At 46.2% G+C, this 25929-nt stretch overlaps 1 protein-coding gene across 2 annotated transcripts in view; it reads left to right on the top strand.

Annotated features, from left to right (window-relative positions):
• The window catches only part of RPN2 (ribophorin II), a 514179-nt gene that overhangs the window by 445477 nt on the left and 42773 nt on the right, over positions 1-25929 (top strand). For both annotated transcript variants that reach the window (XM_069652295.1, XM_069652294.1), the window contains exon 14: positions 19154-19249. In XM_069652295.1, the coding sequence (XP_069508396.1) occupies positions 19154-19249 (96 nt within the window). The remainder of the gene's footprint in view (positions 1-19153; positions 19250-25929) is intronic.

Raw genomic sequence — 25929 nt, 5'->3', positions numbered from 1 at the left:
GAGGCGTTTCAAGTGCCCTTTCGTGAGCAGGGCTTTATACATCCGTGCGATGAGACCTTTAATTGTTTAGGGGATGCTTAGTATCTGCACGAATGAGGTGAAAGGGTGTTTTAATGATATGCCCCACCTTGCATCATTCAGGGCACTTCGTAGCTGCAAGTACAGCATGCGGGTCACCTCGTTGCCTTGCAATGGTTCTCGTGCTTCTTCATACGTAATGAATATACCCTTCCTCCACATCTGACCCGCTCGTATTAGTCCCGCCTCGAACCACGGCTGGAAGTGTTGCACCTCTGCTATAAGATCACGAATGGGGGAGCCCAAATAAAGCTAAGAGGAGAAGGCCATGTAGTAACTCCCTTCATTGCCCGAGAGGGACGCCACAGGGACCACAAAAGTTTCAGAATTGGATGCTCACGTATTCTGCGGGTCATTGCCGATGGAGGGACCCACATCCATTCCCCCAGTGTGACAGGTGCAAATTTGTCATTTTCTATGGCCACCCATTGTTTTTCGGGATTTTCCCAGAGATTATCTGATAGAACTTGGAGCTGAGATGCCTTGTAATACTCCTCTAAATCTGGATATCCCATGCCGCCTGACTCTTTGGGCTGAATCATCGTGGAGTATGGGATTCTAGGTTTCTTGTCGGCCCATAGGTATTTCAGGAGTGTGCGTTTGACCTCGGCCATAAATGGCTCCGGGACTATTATGGGCAGGGATTGAAACAGAAATAGAAATCGTGGTAGGACATTCATTTTTATGGAGGTGAAGCGGGCAGCCCAGGACAATGGTAACTTAGTCCATCTATTTACGTCGGCTTGGATAGCCTTCCACAGAGGGACATAGTTTGCTTCAAATAGACCTGTCAAGGGGACTTATGTTGACACCCAAATATCTCACGGAGTGGGGTTGCACCAGGAATCCCCAGTCCATTTTTAGTTGCTCCAGCGAGTCGGTGTCAGACTTTAGGGGGGCTGCTATAGTTTTCTGTAGATTGGCTCGGAAGCCAGAAAGGGCCCTGTATCGAAGTAGTTCCCGGAATAGGGCAGGTACGGACTCTGTTGGTTGGGTGAGGTATAGTAAAATGTTGTCTGCAAACATAGCTAACTTGTACTCCTTGCCCGCTCGCGGAATACCATGAATCGAGGGGCTTGATCTTATGGCCCGAGCAAATGGTTCAATCACTAAGGCGTATATCAGGGGGGATAATGGGCAGCCCTGCCTTGTGCCTCGCGTGAGTGTAAATGATGACGAGGCGATTCCGTTGATTGATACTTTAACTTGGGCTATGTGATAAAGTGCTCCGCTCCCTGGATCCATGTTCCTCCTAGCCCGGCCCATTTCAATACTGCCCGCAGGAAAGGCCATTCAACACGGTCAAACGCCTGCTCGTCATCGATCGATAACAGAAGAGGGCCCTCTCCAGCTTCTCGAAGTGTCGCCATAAGATCTAGGGTCTTCCTGATGTTATCCGCCCCCTGTCTTCCCCTTATATACCCAACCTGTCAGTATGAACCTGTTGGGGTAGGACCGCAGCTGAACGTGCCGCCAAAATGCTAGAGTAGATCTTTGCATCAACATTTATGAGGGAAATTGGGCGATATGAGCATTCTAGGGGATCTTTGCTCTCTTTGGGAATGACGATGATCGTGGATTCAGTGAATGATTTGGGAGCTTGACCCGTTTCCAAGATAGTTAAATAATTTGGTTAGAAAGGGGGTTAGGGTGCTACTGTTGGCTTTATAGAAGGCAGGTGTATAGCCGCCCTGTCCCGGCGCTGAGCCTGCTTTTAGGTTGGAAATTGCCCCCTGAACTTCTAAGGTGGTAATCGGGTCATTTAACATTCCAAGGTGGTGTTCAGTTATTGGTGGTCGAGGGAGCACGGATAGATATCCATCTATTGCTGGGGAGTGCTCTTCTCCCTCTGTTGTGTACAGTTCGGAGTAGAACCTTGCGAACCAGCGCACTATGTCTTGCGGGCATGTGAGGGGGGAGCCTGATTCATCGTTAATCTTGTGGACTGCTCTGTCTGCTCTTTGTTTTCTTAGACGAGTTGCAAGCATTGTGTGGGCCTTGTCCCCTTTCTCAAAGAAATTCTGCTTAAGGTACTTCAGCTGCGTTAAACGCTTTGCCCTGCCATATATCTCTCAATTCTCCCCTGAGCCCCTTAATTTGACTTATCAGGTCTTCATTCTGGGTTGGGAGATGCCTTAGGGTCCTTTCTAGGGAGGATATCTCTGTTCTTAGTTCCCCTTCTCTGAGTTGCCTCAGCCTTTTCTTAGCTGCACCCTGTGCTATTAGGAGTCCCCTGATTGTGGCCTTCCCTGCCTCCCAGACTGTTCAGTGGCATTCCATCAACATCATTAGTTTCGAAGTAACTGGTGATGGCTTCTGCCAGAGTCTCTTTGAATACTGGATCTCTACACAAGAAGTCATTACAAATCCACCTGCGCTCGGGTATGGGCAAAGGGCCTAGGTCAAGGTCCACTGTACATAGGTCATGGTCTGACCAAGCCACCACTTCTATAGTAGATCCCAGGATTGCGCTTTCCTCTTCGGCCCCAAGTAACAAGTAGTCTATTCTTGAGAAGGTCTGATGTGGGGGAGAGAAAAAGGTAAAGGATCTACCCTCTGGGTGTGCTATACGCCAAGAGTCAATCGGACGGTGTTCTTTTAACTGGCTCAGAAATCTATTACCTTTGGAGATGGCTGGGGGGGGGGGGGGTTATTATTCCGCACCACTGAGTGCCAGTCCTTTTCTCGTTCCGCTGCTACATTGAAATCCCCTCCACAAATCAGGGTACCCTCCCGCCAGTGCTCTAGGAAGTCAAACAATGGTTCAAAAAAGCTGGATTGGCCTTGGTTTGGGGCATAAGCAGAGCAGAGTGTTACCATGCGCGTTCTTAACCTTCCTTTTAAAGCTATGAATCTGCCCTGTGCATCTGTGTACGTGCTCTATTTGTAGACCTAAGGATTTTTTGTACAAGATTCCCACCCCCCTTTCTTCTGAGGGCCTGAAGCCCACACTGTATTCGCCATATCTTTACCAACAATTTTGCGCTCTTCCCCCCTCGGTATACTTCGTTTCCTGCACAAATAATACATCTAATCTGGACTGCTTAAACTGGCGCGCCAACATAGATCTTTTTTGCGGTGAGTTGAGGCCCTTCACATTTAGGGATCCGAAGACCACTCCGTAAGATCTAGCCATAATGATCAATTTGAATCTCGTGTCTTGCCCTATTTCTCCGCGGTCCATAACTGGGCAGTATTTCCCACCCTCGTTTCAGAATATTACCATGCTTTAGTGATCCCCGCCTTTGCAAAGTGGTGTGGTAGATCAACCTTTCTGTTCTATAGGATTGCTTGTTTCCCCCCCCCCCCACCTCTTCCCAATTGCGAGATGCTACCGGGAGCATCTCTTTTAACAAAGAATGAGATGCCCTTAACTTGGAAGGGCCACACTAATGAGACCCTTCTCCAGTGCAATTGCATTGTTCAACATGTATGTTTTGCAGAAACAACTCTTGCGATGTGCATAGTGCAATCATCGCTTTATATTACATATTATTCTTAATTCCGGTAAAACCTTTAACCATTGGCGTGATGTGCCAAGAAACTGAAGCTAATGTGCCATCGGGCGGCCTCGGAAGCTACTGTGCTTGTGAGTTCCGTGTATGTCCCTCAGGGAGTGTTTATTTTGTTATATTTCCATTTAGATTGTGCTCGTCCACATCGTGGGGGTTTTGGTGCTGAATCACGTATTGGGCTTGTGGGTTCTCTCCGGGACTCAGAGTTCACGCCCACCCCTGATTTCTGTAAGTGCTTTAAGGCTCGTTCTGCTTCCTCTATTGAGGTTAACCTAAACTCCTCGCTGTCATAATCAAAGGAAAGTGAGAAGGGGTGCCCCCAGCAATAGCACACTCCCCTTTCTTGCAACCAACCCGTAAGGGGTCGAAATCCTCTTTTGGCCAAGGTCATTGCGGATAAGTCTTGAAACAGTTTAACCTTTGAGCCCTCAAACTCTATTGTATCTTTGTTTCTTGCTTTCAATAAAATGTCTTGCCTCTGCGTGTAGTAATGGCATTTTGAGGACTGAACGTGGGCCTCGCGGTGGGCCGCCGGCTCTGTGCACTCTTGTCAAATTGCAATGCGGGGGGGCTATCACCGTCATACAGAGATAGAATTAGGGATTTTATTTTGCCTTCCAGACTGGTCAGGGTTTCCCCCTGCGCTTCTTCCAGGCCCATGACCCTTATGTTCGATCTCCGCTCCCGGTTTTCCAGGTCGTCCATCTTTGACTCCATATCCCGTTCTTTTTGCTCCAGGTCTAGGAGCCGCACCTTGTACTGCATGGTTGTGATGTCCCCCGATTGCTGAATACTCTCCACGGCGTAAAGCTGGTCCTCAACCTTGGCCATCTTTGACTGGAGGTCAGTGACAGTTTCTGTTAGACTTGTTCTGATCGACCTAATCTCTCCAAGAAGGAGGCGGATGTCAGATTTTGTGGCACTGTCGAGGTCGTTGCCTGGTATCTCTGAGGTGCTTTGTACTTCGTTCTGTTCCATTACCCCGTTTGAGCGGATGAACTTGCGCAGAGTTGCTAGGGTGCCTGGATCCAGCTTGCACGAGGGTGGGGGCGGGTGTCTGCCGTTACCTTGAGAGGAGTCGTATACCAAGCAGTGGTGAACAATTGGCGTGCTCCAACGCGAACGGATTGCTTGAGGCTTTGATTGCACAACTGGCGCCTTGCCCGCCTGGTTGTCTGGGTGCACTCTATGTGGGCATCTGCATGTTCCGGTGTATGTCCCCAGAATGGGATTCTGGTGTGCGTGCACAAACCCACCTTGGTACCACAGAAAGGAGGCTGGGAGAAAGGTGCTGCTGCGGATTATGGCTCTTTAGATTAGTCTGCTGTAGGGGCAAGCGCAGTTGTGAGGCTGTGATTACTACCCGTGCACGTTTCAGGCCCCAAAGTGAAAACCCCTGCAAGCCCTCACTTCTGCATTTCTGACACCCAACCAGATAAGAAAAATAAAAGGGGGGCACTGGTTCATGTGAGTTCCTGGACACCTGTGCTTCACTGCGGGCTCCCAGCAGGCCGCTCTCCGTGTGCCTTTGCTCAAAAGCGACTGACTTGATCTGAATGAGGCTACTGGGGTTGCTGCCGGGGGCTCCTCTCATATGCATGAGAGGGCCCGTGCACCCAGCTATGATCGGGCTCGGTTGAGGAGAGCGCGAGAGAGATCCTCTGCAGGCTGGAGGGGCAGGGGGAACTGCCCGCAATTCCTCCCGTAAACGAGCTTCACCCAATGCCCACACTCCCCGCTCCTTACCGGGAGTCCCCGCGCACCTTTGCAGTGCAGTTAATATGCTGCGCTTGTCTCCAGAGTTTCGCCGCCAGTCCCAGCTCGCACGGGGGAGGGTCGTCTGCGCTGCGGCTCCGCTCGCCTCAGGGATCCGCCATCTTGGAGGCGGTGAAGCGGCTCCCGGCGTTTCTCGTTCTGGGCTGTGTTTCTCTTAGAAGTAGCCCTCGATTTCGCCCCAGGCTTCGTTTATGGCGTCTCGGGATGTTTACGTTCAGTATTCTTCGCCATGGGTTTCAAACGCTTTGCTTTTAAGGTGTTGTTTCCCTCGCGTTGTCTGCACTGGAGAGGGAGACACCGGCTTAGGCTGCCGCCATGTCTGCGCCCCCTGGTGGTCTCCTTAACATCCATTTTCTAAACAAGCGTTGTTTAGAAAGGGCAAGGTATGTAACAATCAAATATACTCTAAAATAATGTTAAGAATCAAACAAGCTAGTGAATACTCTCTGGATATGCTTCTTACACACTTCCAACACCCGGAGGTGACTTCATTCACAAAGACAGTAATGGCATTTATATGTCACTAGTTATAATGTGCAGATTCCGAGGTTGCAGAAAGGAAAGGTTTAAGGAAGGAAAAAGGTTAAACAGGTTCTCAGTATGTGTGAGGACAACTAAATCGCCCAATAATCTAGACAAGCCTTTCCCAGCAATAACAGTCTAAAACAAGTTACCACCTTTTGAGGGACAGAAATATCAAAGTCAATGGACTAGAAGAGTCTGCAGGGAGCCAGGACAGCCAAAGTCAATTTGAGCAGTCTATAGAGCGGAGGCACGTCTTAGATAAAGTCTTGCAAAAAGTTAGAGAGTTTGTAGAATAATCACTTGTAGGGTCACAAGCTGCTAAGCCTGTGAAAAGCAGAGTTGGAATCCACTCCAAACAGTAAGCCAATGCAAGTCTCAATGGAGAAGAGCACAGCTAAAGAGACAGTGAGGTAAGTACCCCAAGCCTCAACAGTACCTCTGGTTTGATGAAGAGTGGTCCAGCTGGATTCTGTCTTGTTGCACTGGTGCAGACCCTGGGTTCTTGAGCCTCATTCATGGAGTACATCTGGAGGACTCGTGCGGCAGCAATTTTGACGTTGAGTGCAGCTAAAAAGTGCAGCCAATCAGGGAAGATGGTCCAGTGGAGTTTGTCTCTGGGTCAGTTGGTCCCACTAACCCAAGGGAAGAAGTTGTCCCTTCCGGAGCTTCTCTTGTCGATCAGAACAGTGAGTTTCAGCACAGCAACAGGGATTCACCCGGCAATTCAAAGGTCCAGGAGGATGCAGCAAGCTTTGTTTATGGTTTCTTTGGGTGTTTCTCCCAGTGGTCGACTCTGCATCTAGTCCCAAAACCCTCGCCTTTTAAGCAGGTGTCTCCCATTCATGCACAGCCTAGGCTGTCAATCACACAGCAGCCAATCAGGTCTGGTTGCATTCAGGCATTCCTAGAGACAAAGGACAGGGGAGTTTCGGGAACCTCACTCACATCCTGCCATTCCAGACACACTGAAGCCGGAGGTGGGTTTCAGGACTGGAGCCTGCCAAAGGCAAAACGAACAAAGGGTTCAACTCGGCCATGACGCACAGAGTAAAACCCAAGAAAGACTGCACAAACAATAAATGACGAAAAAAGACGACCAGAGCTATTTTGAAAAAATGGTCACCCATGGGTGCTGTACTGCAGCTGAGGATTCAGCCTGCGGTAGAAAAGCGCAATGGTAGGAAAATTAAACCACTGCCACCAGCGATTTAAAGTAGTGTGGTTAACAAACAAATGTTACATGAGAATGTAGGATAAGGGGATACTAGGTAATCCACCCCCTCATAAGGTGTGTGCTGGACCTACAAAGAGAAAAGGTAAGTAAAGTCATTTTCACTTTACTATTCTTGGGGACTGTAGTTAACACAAGAAAAGTTATTTAAACCTTATGAGAAATCTAAAGGATTTCTCTGACTCTGCACTCAAGGTGCTGTGTGTCACCATACAAAAGGTAGATGCCTATGGAGTTTGTCAGACTCCCAAAACAGTGAAAACACAACATCCAAATCGGGTAAAAAAAACATGCGAGTGTGAGAAACAGGACTCACTCGCTCTAGGGTTAAAATGAAGAAGTCATAAGTCCAGCAAAAGAGCTGGCGGTCTCTAAGGTGGGATGAATTTAGCACTAAAATGAAAATTCTCCCGAACACTCCCAGAATTGTCCCTGTCGCAATACTAGGTTGGCCTTCTATACATCTGTCCACCAGGCCAGAGTATTGAAAGGCAGTCCTAACAAATTGGCATACACTGGTGGGATGACCCTCTCAACTTAACATCTAGGTTGGTGTGGATCAGTATTGGGTACCTCCAGTGTTGTACACTGGTGAAGTGTCTGGATATGGTTTGCATAGTACACTGATAGTTGACTGCATTGTATTTGACAGTCACCTTCAAGAATTGATAACATGGAAACAATTACTTTCACCTCCTTAAATGCATCACTTTAAAAAGTTGTGTAGTGACAGTCTTGACGTTCTTTGACACTAAAGCTGAATTAATTGTAAAAAAAAATCTTGAAGAGCAGGGGTGTACTACCCCTAATTAATTGTACTGGTAGTGAAGCTGGACCCAGCAGCAGTAAAGGAGTTGCTGCCATTGCAGCTACTAATGTTGAGGATGAGGTGTTGGGGGAGTTTTCCTAAAGTCCTACTGGCAGTAAGACTTTAGTAAGCTATCCCGGTGGTTTGTAGATCCCCCAACTCTTAGTATCAGTCTGCACTAGCTCAGGACCATGGTAGTGTGGCAGAGGAGTCCGCCTTCTCTTAAGAGGAAGATGTAAGCTTTAGGTAAGTACTCTGAATCTTAGCTAAACAGGCACATCAATGTATGTATCAGTGATTGCAGTAACCCTTATTAACCAGAGGAAAGTAGGAAAGATCTTGGAGAGACCCGACAGAGTGAATACACAGTAATAGACCGAAGAGAGAGGGTGAGAGTTTTCCAGTTTAAGGGTGCTAAGAGAGAAAGATCGAAAACGAGATTGAGCACAAGGACGAGGAACTAGGAGAAACTGAGAAGCAGAACGAAGTGGACGAGAGGGAAGATAGAATGCGACAAGAGAGGAAAGCGGGGGGCAATGTTAGGCAGAAACCTGTGCAGTTCCCTTAGGGACCACTGCAAAAGGCTTAGGACTACAGGTGTTGGCAGTAAACCCAATTGGTAGCAGTCTGCACCACCCAGATTTACCTGGTAGCTGTGGCTGAGCAGCCAGACTTCTCTCAAGAAGAGTTAGACAGTATATAGAGTATACACATTAGGTACTAAAATACAGTAGCACAAGCAAACACTGACCAGAGCTTTGGTATAAAAGTATATAATTATTTATTTAAAAACACACTTGTAAAATACACTAAAACTAATATGGCAAGCAAGTTCAAAACAGTCACTATCAATATATACATCCCTGATTACTTATTCAACAAGTCTTAGTTAAAACACCACTTATTTGCAGACAGAGGTGAGCGCTTAACTTAAGATGGCACTCCAATAAGTTAGTTAAAAAGGGAGGGAAAAGGCAGAATTAGAAAGCACTCGGTACCAACACGTTTAAAAGAACCCCCAGCAAGGCAAGAAAGGCAGAGTCTACTGTAGAGCAAGAATGTGTCCAAGATCACACAGTTGAATTGTACTTTTTAAGTCTTTGCAGATAGTTCGAAAAGAGTTGGATCAGTTCAGAAAAAGTTAGTTAGCAGGGCCCAGGTCACCCCAGGATAGAGAGTCAAGGATTTACGGGACACCTTGAACAGTCTGTTGCAAGGGAGACCAGGCGGGACACATTACCTGAAATGGTGAGGAAGCTCCAGCGGGGGCAGTTGTTCCTGGCAGCGGGTGCAAGTCGGTGCTTCGTCCAGGGGAAAAGAAGATCTCGACGTGGAGGAAAGCTGGAGGTCGTTGCACTGCCAGGGAAGAAACCAGCCGCGGAGTTTCTCGATTAAAAGGTGCGATCCTTTTATTCGCGGTAGTAGTGAAGCGTGGCTACCCGGCCGCCGGGGTACTTGGCACAGGCGATTCGACCACAGGACGATCCAGGAGGCGAAAAAGAGGCGAACTGGTTAACCCCACCAGCTCAGAGGAAGAAGACTCTCCTGGATGAAGATCTTCTCTGTCATTGGGAAGTGGTGAGACGGTTCAGCAGGGCTCCACCGGTGGTGTCGTCGTTGCAGGTCGGCTCAGCTTCTCTCTCTTCAGATTCTTTAGGTCCTGTGGCGACTTCTGAAGTTCCAGTCCCCAAAGCCCTGCTTTTATGCAGAAAACCCCCATTCACCAGTCCTAGCTGTCAATCAAACATGCTAAGTGATGAGCCGGGCGGCTCACCACTGGGCCAATCACACAAGAGTGCGAATTGAGTTGCCAAGGCAACTCAGTCCAGGGTGCCTATTCCAACCCACACATCCTGTAGACCCAGATTGGCACCACTTTTGGAGGCTTCTGTCCAGAAGCCTGCCAAAAGTGGAACAAAGGGCTCGACTTGGGTTGGAGTTACAGAGGCGAACACAAATGCCATTTTAAAACAGAGTCCTGCCAAAAAGACCAAACCGGGGAATAAATATTAAATAAATAACCCAGTGGTATCTTTAACATTGCACCAAGAAGTGGTGCGTTTAAAATGAATGGGAAAATGCATGGTAACCACTGCCACCAGCCAGAAACTCGACAAGGGGGGACTGCACAGTGCCCCCTTGAAAACAGACCCAGGGGTAATCTAACCCCTTTCAGTACTTCCACAATATGATGGTTTGTACTGGTTCTGTTCACAAATTTGGACTAATAAAGCCAATGGTGACTTTACATGCCCTGGGAGACAGTAGTCAGACCCAGGGTATGGAGTCTATGTTTGGGGGTCACTATGACACCCCTGTGTTACTGCACTGAGGGTGCTGTGTAACACACATACCAAAAACACATGAAGCACTATGGAGTAAAAGACCCCATAGCCCATTAAACACATTACAAAGTCAAAGGACATTCTCAAATCATGCCTAAGAGTGGGAGGAAAAGAGTCTCACTCTTAGCAGGAGAAAGAAATGAACCCCAGAAATCCAGCAAAGCTGCTGGGGGACTCACTAGGTTTGGGGAATTAGCCTTAACAGAGAATTCTCCCTAACAGGCAAACTCAGAGAGCTTTAAAAACGAAACATAAAAAGTTAAATTTTAAGCATTGATGGAAGGAAAGCCATCTAAGATTAGTCAGTGAAGAAGAGATGGAATTGCGAGGAGCAAGCAGACCAAGCACGAATAGAAGCATTAAATTCAGATTTTAAAGGAGCCAAACGAGATAGGGGAAGGCCAAAGAGAGCAGAAGAGCTGTGAAAATATGAAAGCAGTCCCCAATAACGGCGTGGCTTTAAAAGTCATGAAAGGACGGGCTTTTAGAATATTATACAAGTGAAATCGGCAGGATCGAGCAGATAAGGAAATATGATGACTAAAAGAAAAATCTTAGTCAAGATAAAGACCCAGATTACGGGCCACAGAAGAAATACATGACTGAGATGGGGGAAATAATATAAAAGGAGGTGATGGAGAAGAAGAGATGGAGGACGGAAAAAAGATGAGCTCCGTTTTTGCAGCATTAAGTACTAGGAAATGATCTGACATCCATGATTGGATGGCTAAAAGACAGGTGCTAAGTTTAAGGTGAATGTCATCAGTGAAGTGTGGAAACGGAAGGAAGAGTTGTGTGTGTCTGCGTAGAAGTGATGTGAGAAACCGAAAGAAGAAATTACCCCAGCTAACGAAGAAGTGTAAAGTGAGAAGATAAAAGGACCAAGAACCGAACCTTGAGGGACACCATAAGAAAGTGAACATGTTTCGGAAGAAACCTCTGCCCAAGAGACCGAAAAAGTGCTCTGTGATAGATATGGTTCAAACCAAGCTAGAGTAGGACCAGAAAAGCCAAAAGAGAGAAGAGCGGACAGTAAAAGAGTGTGGATCTGCCGTGTTAGACACTGTTGATCAAAGTACTAGAAGAGAAGACTGTTGAGCATAACGTACAGAGTGAAGGGAGTCCTGGACAGAAAGAAGAGCAGTCTTTGGTTTGAAGAAAGTGTTTGTGTCGGCTCCTCCTCGATGTGGCAGCTCTAGACCGATCTCCATTCCTTGGTCTGGTGACGAAAGCCAGGACAATGGACTGGGACTCTCAGCAGCAGTCTCGAGGGAGGACCTGTAGCACGACTTTCAGCAACTTCTTGGTTCACTCTGCCGTTTTGGCACCTTTTCAGCAGCACCAACAAAGGACACGGATAGCCCTGTCAATCTTTTTCGCTTTCTGCAGTCCACGCTCTGTTGAGGGGATCTGGGCGAGTTGGGACGATCTCTAGAGTGTCCTTAAGGTTTCAGCAAAGATTTAGGACGGATTCGGTCTTTCCACAAGGATGCACTCGAAATGGACAGCAGGTCTCCTGGTATTGGAGTTTCACTGCTCTGGAAGCTCCTAGGACCTTGGGAGAAGACTTGTTTCAAAGTTAGTCTTGGGACTGATTGTTCCCACAGGCCAAAGGGAAGAAGTCCTCTTTGGAGTTCCTCTGTTGCACAGAAAACGGGGTCAGGACAGCAGTGGTTGCTTCATAGTCTTGCAAAGGGTCTGCAGGCATCTCTGGTCGTCGTCTTCAGTTACTTCTGTTTCCTGTGGTCGACTTGCTTTACACTCCAGAAGCCTCAGCTATTGTACAGTTCCAGTACACACTCCTCTGCAATCTCAGCATTTCACAGGAAGGGGTGTTTGGCTGTCCAATCGGGACAGTCAGACCCCCCCTGTGGGAGCTGCACCTATTCAGGCTCTCTGGCAGACAGACGGGGGTGGAAGACTCCTCCGCCACTTCCTGCCTGCCCAGACACTCTGGAGCCTAGGCAGGGATACCTACTGGTTCCCATCAAAGGCAAAATGCACACACAGACCTCCGCCTCCCAGAATTGAAGAAGGGTTAACAAAGAACAACCACGCTAGTGGTAACAAAGAACAACCACGCTAGTAATGGAGAAAAAAGGGAGGCCCCATGTTGGTACTTGGGTGCCCCTTTTGTGCACTACCAAGCCTATGGACATAGCCTGCAGTATAAACAATGCACAATAGTTGATGGAACACGTCGACTGCCACCAGCCATAACTAGGTGATTGCTCCTGTGACTTTTTAGCCACATGGACAGGGAGAAGGGGGATACTAAGTACCCCATTGAAATTCCACTAAAGGTGTTGTGTGCCATTCTTTCAGACTGTAGAGTTTTGGGAGAGATACTCTATGCTTAAGAACTGTAGTTACTTGAGGATATATAAAAAGATACTTAAAGGAGGACCATAACTGTCCCAAGCAACACTGCCCATAAGGAGCTGTGTGCTGCAGTAGTAAAACACGGATGCCTTTAAGAGCTATGGAGCAGACAGACTCCATAGTACAGGTGGAATACAAAGAATAGAGTTCCAAAAGACGAGCCCACACGAATGAATGAGTGGAGAAAGGCTCCACTCATTCAGGATTGAAAGAATAAGATCCAGACGTCAAGCAAAAAGTTCTGGGGGGGTCTCACTAGGAGGGGAGATGAAGCGCAATAATGATAAATCTCCTTAACACGGACACAGTAGGGTGGCAAATTGCATTGACCACTGTGATGAAACACCATGCTTGGCTTGTGGGCTCTGGTTTTAAACCAGAGACTCAAACTAGAGTACTAGACAAACCCATAGAGGATGAGGCTTTTAAAGAGCAAAGAAGGACCAGGACACACTTAAGAGACTGGGTCAAATGTCAGGCAGGTCTTTTCTATCCAGCGTTGGTCAAAGAGACCACCGGTCCTTTTGTCCAAACACTTTTGCACAGCCACAAGGTTAATTCACACAAATTCAGAGCAGTAGCTGGTTTTCAGAAAACCGCAGCTGCTGTGACAGCGACTGGAAGGATTCCGGTCATCGCCTGCAAACTGTGACGGTCTCTGTAGATCGTTTTCCTCCATCCAGTGACATGTCGGGCCTGCATCATTGGATTCTGCATTCCTTCACCAATAGGGGTTGCTGTTGCATATTGCACTACCAGCGACTGGAAGAATCCTCTAACCTGCATCTCCTGGTCACCTCTCACTGGAACCAACGGCAGAAGATCAAGCCCCCAGCGTCACCCAGACGATGCACAAAGACATTGAGAACATTTGAGTCGGGTGGGCGGTGTAAGTAAGCATTAGTGTGCCTGCCCCCCCCCTTACCCAGTCCTACATAGGATAAGATTAGGAACAAGTAATTGTCTTCCATATCCATTCCATTCACCTTTTGGTCGTAGAACCTGGGTCGGTATCCTCCCCTGGGTTAGCGTTCGGTCTGGAAGAAAGGAGAGCACTTATCCTTTGATAAATTATTGAATAACTTTTAATTACTTTGAAACTAATCCCCACCACAAGCCATTGCATCCTTTCTTAAGAGAAGACTTGCTGGTGAAAAACATTGTGTTGGACCCTGTGACTTTTAGGCACAAGGCCCCCACTCATTTTCGGGTTTGGACTTCTCAAGTTAGGATATTGTTCTTGTGGTTGGTTCCCATAATGTATTGCATCTAACTTACCTGCGTTGCTTGATTGTTATCTGGTTTCTATTATGCGAACCTAATGGTGATTGTATATATTTGTATTAGAGAGTGGTGTCATAGTACTACAAGCTAGCCTCATTTTTCAGTGTGTTCTAAAGGCCTTAAATAAATGACTGTATTTTTATAACTGACTGTCTAAATTTAATTATTTGGTATACTGTGTGGACTCATTGAAGGCCCCTGAACCCACTGTCGTTCTACTGATAAGCCTTGACTGCTCTCCATTACAACCTTGATAGGGTTTTGGCTAACCTCTCAGAGCTCCCTGTTAATCATAACTAGAATGGCCTCCTAAAATCTGTCCAAGCCAGATTCTAGAAATCCATTTTAATAACCTACACAAAAACAAGGTAGTGCTTTATGCCCACCCACGTTTTTCACCAAGTTCAAATCAAAATTTCATGTTAACCAGTCCATCAAACTTCAATTGCTCAAAACCACAAAAAAAGGTGGATAAGGGGGAGAGCTACATACATTAGATGTGAGAAGAGCATTCATGTTCTATCTGCAGAAGACTCAAGTTACTCAAGACCATTCAATTCTTTGTGTCATTTGCTACTGGGAGAGAGGGAAACCCTGTAACCAATGCCCCCATCTCTAGATGGATTGACAAGCGTATATAGCTCTGCTATTCACTGGAAGATAAAACACTACCTTTCAAACCTAGAGCACACTCCACACTCTGAACAGGATCTACTCTGGCTTTTATAGCCATGTACCCACTAGAGGAGATCTGCAAAGCGGCAACTTTGCGTTCAGTTCACACCTTCACACAATACTACTCTGTGGATACACAGGCGAGGTCAGACTCTCAGGTGGGATAGGCAGTTCTTAAACATTGGTTAACGACTTTTATTGAAAATAAAACGGTTGGGAAAAGGTCTCTGACCCTACTTAAGAGCAATTTCCCTACCAAAACCCAAAACTAAGGAACGGTCTGTGTTAGGATGTCAAATTGATTCTTTTGTCCAAACATTCTATTCTGACCCTCACACTAAAACAAAATTATAAAGGTAAAAAGGGAAATGTCTTTAACCTTTTGCAGTTCTTGCCAAAGTGTTCATAAAAGAAGAATGAGTTCCAACACAAACTTCTTTATATCTGAAGAGCTCTTGTTACACAATGGGGTTTCCTTCCCCTGGGTTTCTCTTCATCAAATATAACAGTTCCTTGTGCCTCATCTGGCCCACAATTGTGCTATTCCCAGAAAAAGCTTCCCAACTTTGATCCTTTTGTCAGGACTACTCTTTTCTTTCTATGCTTAACAGAGTTCTGAAATTACTCTACTTCAAAGTTATTAACACACTTGTTATTGCCTGGTATACGTTTCCTGCAGGTCTTCTCATGTCCACAAACTTGTAATTGCCCGTTTTTTCCTTTAGCCATGGCTTCTTGTAATCGCATTGGGTTTCTAACAATTGCCACAATTGTATATTCAGTTGATTTGGTTATCGCATCCTTTTGATATACATTTTGTTTTGGTGCTCCCATGTATTTACATTCCGTACATTCACACACTGATGAGGGTTTTACACCTCTTCCCCTTTTTACAGTTAACTTCGTTGTGTCTCTTTGTGTGGTTCTTGTTCCTGTTATTGGTATTTGGTGTGGTTGCTGATGCGCCCCGGGTTCCCCACTGTCTTTGGGCTGACTCGCCAGCTTTTTGCTGGTGTTGTCTGGTTCGTTCGGTGAAGGTACGCAGCTTGGTTTCCCTTTTTTGCTGTTTGGTGTTGGGCTTCTCGTTGCTGCTCCTCCACAAGCCCCCCTTCCATCTGGCTCCGATAAGCAAGGGTTTGCTTGCAGAGTTCGGCGAAGCCCAGGGGTCTTCCTCTGGCTCTTGGTGTCTTGTTGTTAACGAGAATTCTCATTTCTGTGATAATTCCATTCTACCTTAGAGACCCCCAGCTCGTTTTCTGGACCTTACGACTTTGAATTTTTATCCTGGAATGAGTGAGACCTTTTTCTCACTCTCGTGTATTTCTATCCGATTTGGGCTGTTTCTTTTGGTTTTGGAGTCTGACAAACTCCATAGGCATCACCTTTTTGTATCGTGACACATAGCATCTTCAGTGCAGTGTCACAGAGAAGTCCTTTGGATTTCTCTTAAGGTTTAAATACCTTCTCTTGGGTAAACTACTGTTCCCAAGAGCAGTAAAGTGAAATTGACTTTACTTACCTGTTTTTCCTATGTAGGTCCGGTACAGCCCATCTTACATGGAAGAACTGGGGGGTTACTTAGTAGCCCCTTTTCCTACTTACTCATGTAACATTATTTGTTATCCTCACTTCTTTTAATGGCTGGTTGCAGTGGTTTCATTTTCCTACCATTGTGCGTCTTTACTGCAGGATGAATGCTCAGCTGCAGTATTGCACCCGTGGTTGCCCTTTTTGTCAAAATGGCCCGGTCGTCTTTTTTTCACCATTTCTTGCCTGCAAGGTCTTTCTTGAGTTTTACTCTGTGCGCCAAACCAGGTTTTGTCCCTTTGTTCGTTTTGTCTTTGGCGGGCTTCAGTGCTGTAACCCACCTCTGGCTCCAGCCTTTCTGTAAGGGCAGGAAGCGAGGGAGGTGCCCGAAACTCACTGACCTTAGTCTCCATGGTAACCTGAATGCACCCAGTGCTGGTTGGCTGGCTCGCTGAATCCAAGTGATTTGACCGAATGAAAAATGATCGAGGCTGAAATATCAAAAAACAAAGTGCTCGAATGACCAAAAGTTCGAACACTTTGTTTTTGGACATTTCAGCCCCAAATTATTTTTTTTAAACACATTCTCACACACAACACACCCATATCACCCCCCCTCACCCACACCCCAAGCACACACCCCCCCACCACCACCATAAATAAACCCCACTTACCTTCATCTTCACGCTGGTTCCTGCAGCGCCAATTCCCTTTCACTTCTGTGATCGGGAACTGGCGCTGCAGGCTCCTTTTCTTTTTTTTTTTTTTTAATCGGACGGCTGCGGGGGTGACCCCCGCTCACTATACCATTAAGTATAGTGAGCGGGGCAATGCGGGGGACACCCCCGCAGCCCCTGGTTTTTTTTTTTTTTTTTTTTTTAATGCTACCACCAAAGGATCGAACTTTTGGTGTTGGACTTTTCGACTTTTTTCTTTTTTTTTTTTTTTTTTTTTTGGTCATTTCGACCTAAACCGGCTGGCTGGCCTTGGAGGACAGCCACCCTACTCTGTGAGTGACAGCTAGGCTGTGCATGAATGGGAGAAACCTGCATAAAAGGCGAGGCTTCTTGAACTGAAGACAGTCGACCACTGGACGAAACATCCGACAGAGGAATCGTGAAGACAAGCTTGCTGCATCCTCCTGGACCATTGAACTGCGCGGTGAAGCACTGCTGCTGTGCTGAAACTGCTTTTCCGAATCGACTAGAGAAGCTTTGACGAGTAAGACCTCTTCCCTTGGGTTAGTGGGACCAACTAACCCCAAATAACTTTGCTGGAAGACCTTCCCCAACTGACTGTATTTTTTGCTGTTGCTGGAACAGAGTGCCAGGGGTCAAGAAATCCATAGTATAGTGCATAGTCTTTAAGCCGGACCAAAGCTCCAGCAACATCCTGAGGGCCCTCCCGAAGCAGGACGACCCAAGCTCCAATCCTCTCACCAGAGTGCTGGACTCAAGGAGCGAAGAAAGTCCAAGTGTCCAAGATCCACAGTGTGCTATTTGCCGGTAGCTGAAACAGCAAAGTGCCGCTGAACTGAAAAGAGCCCATAGCTGCCTACGACCTTCAAACTGGAGTCCTCCAGGTGTCTTCCCTCTTGTCCCCATGACTGAGACCCAGGAACCCAGGATCTGCAAGTCTGCAACCAGAACAGAAGCCCGCTGGATCCACTACTTCTAACCTAAGGTACTGCGTTGACTAAGGGGTACTTCACTCTTTTCTCTGTTGCTTGCAGTATCTCACTTGAGACTTGCAGTAGCTGCGTTTTTTGCAGTGTTGATCTCCGCTCCACCTTTCACAAGCCTAACAGCTTGTGGCCCAACAGTGATTTTCTACCAACTCTCTAACTTTGCAAGACTTATGTGCTATCTAAGAAGTGCCTCAGCTCCATAGACATTGTTCAAATTGACTTTGGCTGGCCTGGCTCCCTGCAGACCCATTGACTTCGATTCATTCTAACTGTCCCTCATAGGTGATACATTGGTTTACATTGGTTTAACTAATATTGTTCGGAAAGATTATATCTAGACTTCATTGGGAGATTAAAAAATGCTCACATGTTCCGAGAACCTGTTAACCTTTTTCCTTCCCTAACCTTTTCCTTTTCCACAACCTCAGAATTCTACTAAGTGTAAAGTAAAATATAAATGCCAATACTGTCCTAGTAATATGTCACCTCTGGGTGTAGGAAGTGTGTATGAAGCATTGCTAAAGAGTATCTAATTGCTTATCTTTATTCTGAGAACGTGTTATGAAGTATATTTTTATTGTTGCACATTGCCCTTATTAAAAAATGCTTATTTAAAACTGACCGTTAAATAATTATTTTACGAGAAATCCTTAAGTGTAAGTGTTATTTGGATATTTGTATTTGTGGATTTCGATGCTACAGCTCTACAGCTCACATTTACCCCTCTTGAGATGAGTCTGGCTGCTCTTTTACTCTACCAACTTGTGTAGTACAGACCTATACCAATAGGTTGGTTACCTAATACCAAGAGGACAAGACTGGTGTAGTCTCCCACAGGATTACTCCATACAATCTTGCCTAACATATACACATTGTAAATATTTAGAATTAAATTAAGTGCTTGCCCAACAAGGCTTACCTACTGAAATGAGTCATTCGTACCTGGACCTGTCTGTTAGCTAGGATATGCTTTCCCTGTAGTTGAACAAATGCCATGTCTTGTCTTACTGGTGGTGTTTGTTTGTAGGAGAATGTAAGCTGCTGCCAAGTTGATCATAAGCAATTTCTACATGCTTTCTGTCGGGTTCAACATTACAATTAACTACATTTGCATAAAAACTGCTCCTTTGAACTCTTAATCGCAAATTGTTATCAAAAGAAATGTTGGTGAACAGATTCTAAAAGTAAAATGTAAAGGTATTAGAGTTGAGCATTGATCGGCTGACTATTGGTGTTATCCTTGGGTTACCCGTGAACCAGAAATCTGTACATAGTTTGCTCGAAACAACTGCTCACTTGACTTTTTTTTCAATCTACTAGCACCTGTTCCGAGAGCCAGAGAAGAGACCTCCGACTGTGGTGTCCAACACGTTCACTGCCTTGGTACTGTCTCCCTTGCTGCTGCTTATCATTTTGGTGAGTAGTTGAAGATAATTAAGTGATTCTTACACACTTTACTCATGTCTTGCAGTTGTACTCAAATTATGTCCTTTGCAAGGTAAATCTGAAATTGTGTTGGCAGGTGTTAGGGAGAATTCTCCGTTCTGTGCTAATTCCCTTCAACCTTAGAGACCCCCTGCTCTTTTGCTGGACTTTAGGACTTTTTAATTTTAATCCTGGACTGAGTGAGACCTTTTGCTCACTCATTTGTTTTGACCCGATTTGGATTGCGTTTCCTTTCTTTTTGGTGTCTGACAAACTCCATAGGCATCTACTTTTTGTATGGTTACAAACAGCACCCTCAGTGCAGTGTCAGAGAGAAATCCTTTAGATTTCTCATACTGGTTGAATACCTTTTTTGTTATTTGAATTACAGTTCGCAAGACTAGTCAAGTGAAATTGACTTTACTTAAATTTTCTCTTTGTAGGTCCAGCACACCCCATTTTATGTGGAGTGCTGGGGGTTACCTAGTAGCCCCTTATCCTGCATTGTCATGTAACATTTGTATGTTACCCTCACTGCTTTCAATGGCTGGTGGCAGTGGTTTAATCTTCCTACCATTGTGCTTTTCTACCGCAGGCTGAACCCTCAGCTGCAGTATAGCACCCATGGGTGACCATTTTGTCAAAATGGCCTGGTCTTCTTTTTTCGCTATTCTGTTTGTGAGGTCTTTCTTGGGTTTTACTCTGTGCGTCAAGGCCGAGTTGAGCCCTTTTTTTGTTTTGCCTTTGGCAGGCTTCAGGGCTGGAAAGGCAGGATTTGAAGGAGGGTCCTGAAACTCCCCTGTCCTTTGTCTCTAGGAATGCCTGAATGCAACCGGTCCTGATTGGCTGGCTGGCAGGCCTTTCAGGACATCCACCCTGCTGTGTGATTGACATGAATGGGAGAAACCTGCTTAAAGGGATAGTCCAGTAAAAAATAGATGGGCAACATTAAAAAAAAAAATACTAGCACTTTTTTTTTTTAAACTTCCTATGTAAAAATGTGAGCTATTCAAGCTCAAAATTCGCAAAAGCAAGCACATGGGCGCATCCATTTTGTGAAATGGATGCCCGCCTGTCCTGGCTTTTGCGGCACTAATGAAGGAAAATCCAGCCAGCTGTAGTAAACAAAAGCAACCGCTGGGTGGCTTTTCCTTCATTGGTGCTCTACGCGGAGGGCGGAGGACGGGGACCGGAGACCAGAGCAGGAAAGCTGCAGCCGAATCTCCGTAAGTGCAATTTATTATTTTTTTTAAAAAAGCACCAGCTGCGTTTTTTTTTTCTATGTTTTCCGGGCTGGAGGAGCCCGGAAAACTTAGAAATAAAACCGCAGCTTTAAAAACGTTGTATTTATGTTTGCGGTCGCTTTTGAAGCAACCACAAACATAAATACAACGTTGTGTTTGAAAACGCTGCGGTTTTTCTTTCCAAGTTTCTCAGGCTCCTCCGGCTCGGAGGAGCCTGAGAAACTCGGAAAGAAAAACCGCAGCGCTTTCAAATACGTTTTTAAAGCTGCGGTTTTATTTCTAAGTTTTCCGGGCTCCTCCAGCCCAGAAAACGTATTAAAAAAAACGCAGCTAGTGCTTATTTTTAAAAAATAAATAAATAGCACTTACTGAGATTCAGCTGCAGCTTTCCTGCTCTGGTCTCCGGTCCCCGTCCTCCACGTACAGCACCAATGAACGAAAAGCCACCCAGCGGTAGCTTTTGTTTACTACAGCTGGCTGGCTTACCTTCATTAGTGCCGCAAAAGCCAGCACAGGCGGGCATCCATTTCACAAAATGGATGCGCCCATGTGCTTGCTTTTGCAAATTTTGAGCTTGAATAGCTCAAAATTTTACATAGGAAGTTTTTAAAAAAAAAAGTGCTAGTATTTTTTTTTTAATGTTGCCTATCTATTTTTTAAATACATTTTTTTACTGGACTATCCCTTTAAAAGGCGAGGGTTTTGAGACTCGAGGCAGAGTAGACCACTGGGCGAAAATCGTGAACAAAGCTTACTGCATCCTCCTGGGCCTTTTAATTGCCTTGTGAAGCCCTGCTGCTGTGCTGAAACTTTTTTTTCTGATTGACAAGAGAAGCTCCGGAAGGGACGACTTCTTCCCTTGTGTTAGTGGGACCAACTAACCTTGAGGCAAACTCCACTGGACCATATTCACTGACTGGCTGTACTTGTTCGCTGCTGCCAGAACTGAGTGCCAGGGATCGAGTAATCCGTAGTCCAGTGCAACGTCTGCAATCCGTCCAGAAGCTCCAGGAGTCTCCTAAGGGCCCTCCAGAAGCAGGATGACCAGAGCTCTAGTCCCCTCACCAGAGTACAGGACCCAATGAGTGAAGGAAGCCCAAGCAGTATCCGAGATCCGCAGTTGTGCTGTTTACCGAGTGCTGAAACCGCAAAGTGCTGGTTATCCAAAAAGAACCCGTAGCTGCGGACGACCTCCAAATCGCTGTCGTAGGTGCCCTCAAGACGTCCTCCCTCTTGTCCCCATGGCTGAGGCTCAGGAACCCAGGGTCTGCACCGTTGCAACAGGACAGAATCCAGCTGGAACACTCTTCTTCAAACCAGAGGTACTGTGTAGACTTGGGGGTACTTACCTCAGTGTCTTTTTGAGCTGTGCTTTTCTCAGTTGAAACTTGCAGTGGCTTACCTTGGAGTTGATTCCAAACTCTACTTTTCACAGGCTTAGCAGCTTATGACCCTACAAGTGATTATTCTACAAACTCTTTTGCACACTTTATCTACAAACTCTTTTGCACACTTTATCTAAGAAGTGCCTCAGCTCCATAGACTGTGTTCGAATTGACTTTGGCTGTCCTGGCTCCCTGCATACTCTTCTAGTCCATTTGACTTTAATACTTACTGTTCCTCATAGATAATAACTTGGTTTTTAATTATTATTGCTGGAAAAGATTTTTATCTAGACTTCATTGCAAGATTTAAGTGCTCACATTCTCTGAGAACCTGTTTAACCTTTTTGCTTCCCTTAACCTTTCCTTTCTGCAAACCTCAGAATCTACAAAGTGTATTAGTGTTATATAAATGCCATTACTATCCTAGTTAGTGAAGTCACCTCAGCATGTAGGAAGTGTGTAAGAGGCATCATACTAGCTTTGTGTTGATTCTGGAAAATAATTTAATAGTACATTTGATTGTTCTACATATCGCCCTTTTTAAAGAGTACTTATTTATAAACTACTGTTAAATTATTATTTATAACAAGAACCTGAGTAGAAGTGTTACTTGGCTACTTGTATTGGTGGATATCATTGCTACAGCTCTACAGCTCACATTTACCCCTCTTGAAAGGAAATTATATTTTATTTATATCACACTCGTACACAAGTGTTTCAGAGCGTGACCAGGCGAAGGGAAGAGAACAGGGTAGAACAAAAACGGCGATCTTACTAGGCCCAGTGACCTTGAGAACACACAAGTGCATGGGAAAGGGAAAAGGGGGAAAGTGCATGTAAGGCGTGAGAGGTAGAAAGTGCTCAGAAGCTGAAGTCCAAACTACGAAGAGTAACTGGAGTGAAACTGAAGCTTGACCTTGAAGCCCTGCTGGAAGAGAAGAATTGCTGTTGCTCTTCATCAATCACTCAAGAAGGGCCGTCGATTCCCCTACGAGGAACGCTACAACGCCAGGTACTTTGGGGTTGCTGAACTATTGGAAAGACTCTTGTGAATAATATATGGACTGGGCTTGTGTTATATCTTTATTCTACAGGTTGCCCAGGCGGGTGGGAATCTCCACACACAACTGTGTCTAGGTAGCGGAGCCAGTATTCTGCCAATTGTTCTAACCAAATGCTTTCCTCTTATATCTATTGTTGGTTTCCTTTACAAACTGATTTGTGTGACATGTAACCATACAGTTGATGCACTTTAAAGAGATTGAATAGTAATTGTGGTACCACGTAGAACTATATAGATTTGCCATTATAGATAAACGAGTACAAAGTGAGTTATCATGATATGGTACATAACCTTGATTCTCCAGCATTAGATCTTTCATGGATTCACATGCTTAGAATATTCCCCGTCGTCAGGCTGGGAACCCTCGGTATATTTATAAAGACTTTTTCCATAGGAAAAATTTCGACACTTCTGTGTCCCATCTACGTCGTTTTGGGCTGCTTACGCCTGCCCCAATAGGACGTAGTGTTATAAATAGCCCGGCGCCCGCGGCTCCCTTCCGATTTCAACTGTCTACCAAAGTAGTGGGATCACCTCGTGTTATCTGCTATTTTACAAGGTTTATTTTTTGTTTTCTTAACCAATGTCTGGGAAGGCGTTCCGTCCGTGTGCTACATGCGGATTAAAAAAGGTTTACGAAGGAGATGGGCATATGGATTGCCTGTATTGTCTTCATCCTCATCATTCGGCTGACAGTTGTGAGATTTGTAAAGGCTTCTCACAGAAGACCCTGAAGGATCGAAATAGACGTCTGGTGACGTGGCTGAATGACGGCGCAAGAGTGTACCCGCCCTCGGAGATAGGCACTACACATAGTTTGGCCTCGAGATCTAAATCTCTGGTAGCCCCCCGCCGCTCTGTATCTGCAGAGCCGCCGGCGAAGAAGCTACGTTCGACGGAGAAACGTTCCTCTGAGAAACGTTCCTCTGAGAAACATTCTACAAGGGAATCGTCATCAAAAGGAAAAGCTTCATCCTCTTTCTCCTTGTCAAAAAAGGAGAGAAGATCTGTTAAAGACCTCTTCAGGAGACCACCACAGGTCATCCTTGAGTCGAGATTCGTCGAAGCATAAATCAAGCTCAAAAAAGGCAGGACCGCCTCAGGACTCTGCGCCACAACCACTGTTGTCAGTCGACGCGAGTTCGGTCGTCGACGCCTTCTTTACCATCAGCGTAGATTATTCGTGCAATCGCTCCGTCGATTCAGACGACGACTGTTGAGAAGTTGGCATCGTCGACGGTGCCTTCTCCGGAGGGCTGGCATCCGGAGGTGTACGGTCCGATCTTACCAGAGGCCCTGTTACAACAGGAAGCGGCCTTCTCAATATCATCTGTAGAAGACGACCGTGAACCAGTGGTTGGCCCAACGGATCTTGGATTACAGGGTGTCAATTCGTTGACGGTCTCGAGTGATCGAAGTATCCCAGTTACGTCTTTACTGAATCCCCAGGCGGTGTTGTCCTTGGAAGTGTTGTCCACATTGCAGATTCTATTGAGCCAGTTGGACGCGAAGTTGCCTCACATTGGTGCACCAGCTACGCCGTCCGACGATGAGCCAGGTCCAGCACCGCGGTCAATGGCCAGGGTACCAACAGCTCTTCCGGTTAGTGAAGATCCTCCACGCTCCCACCCGGAGGAAGGAGAGCTACCAGAGTCCGAGTCGGAACGAGGAGAGTCTTTTTCAGACATATCAACCTCCCTTTCAAGAGACACGACATGGGAGTCGGAGGCTGAGGTGGAAGCTCCAAGAATTCCGGCGCAACCGTCACTGCCGGATGACATTGGTTCCTTCCACGCAATGATGGGAAAAGCATGTACCGAGTTTGGCCTGGCCCCGGAGGAGGAAAAGAAAGACTGCTTCTTGTTTGATCATATGGGGAAGAGGAGGGAGTCTGTGTTTTCGGTCCCCGTTACGAACCATGCGCCATCCGTTTTTCGGAGCTTGCGGTTAAAGGCAGACTGGAAAAGATGTTTTAAGCTCCGGAGTCTTCTCCAAAATGTTTGTCCTCTCAGCCTTCCCCGGAATCGGTAGTATCAGGTCACAGCATAAATGCATGACCCCTCACTCCCTACCCCCCCCTGGACAACGAGGCCAGGAGGCAAGATGCCTTTGGCAAGAAAGTGTTGTCGATAAGAGCGACAACGGTAAAAGCAGCCAACTCTCTGGCTATTATGGCGAGATACGACGGGGAAATGTGGCATCGTTTAGCTCCCATCCTGGAGCATCTACCGGATGAGCACAGAAAATCTGCTATGTTGCTGGTGCGAGAGGGGGAAGAGGCGTCGAACCACTCAATTAACATTGCCGTAGACCTGGCAGAATCAGGTTTTAAACAGAGTGGTTTTGAGGAGGCAAGCCTGGCTTAAGTGTACGAACTTAAGGCCAGAGGTACAATACAAAGTGCTCGATATGCCGTGTGAAGGGGAGCAATTGTTTGGGGAGAAAGTGGACGAGGCCTTAAAAGGCATGAAAGAAGACTCGGACACAGCACGCTCTCTTGGAGCCCTTCAGAGTGGTAGAAGTTTTTGTTCTTTTCGTCCCTTCAGAGGGGCATCAGGAAATTCCCGATTTGTGTCATCCAGGGACCGGGGCTTCAGCAGGCCATCGCACTCCTCTCAAAGCTATAGGCCAGCTGCCCAAGCGACTCGAAGAGGCCGAGACTATCGGGCTTCGAGAAGAAGAGGAGGTTATTCATCGTCCACCAAAGACAAGCAATCAAAGACCCAACAATGACCAGCTTCAGGACGTCCTGGGAGGCAGTGTCTCGCGCGTTGACGAATGGGAGAAGATATCAGACCGGTGGGTGTTAGACACAGTGAATCTAGGTCACTCTTTGCAGTTCAAAAATGTGCCACCGCACATTCCACCTGTGTTTTCGGTGCAACCCCATCTTCAAATATTATAACAAGAAGTGGTGCTTATGCTGAAAAAAGGGGCTATAGAATTGGTCCCGGTGGCCGAGAGAGGTCAGGGAGTTTA

The sequence above is a fragment of the Ambystoma mexicanum genome, chromosome 3p, assembly GCF_040938575.1.
Source record: "Ambystoma mexicanum isolate Mex_15411 chromosome 3p, UKY_AmexF1_1, whole genome shotgun sequence".
In the NCBI taxonomy this organism is placed as follows: domain Eukaryota; kingdom Metazoa; phylum Chordata; class Amphibia; order Caudata; family Ambystomatidae; genus Ambystoma; species Ambystoma mexicanum.
Note: the sequence above shows the minus strand (reverse complement) of the source record. Positions and strands in the feature narration are given on the sequence as shown.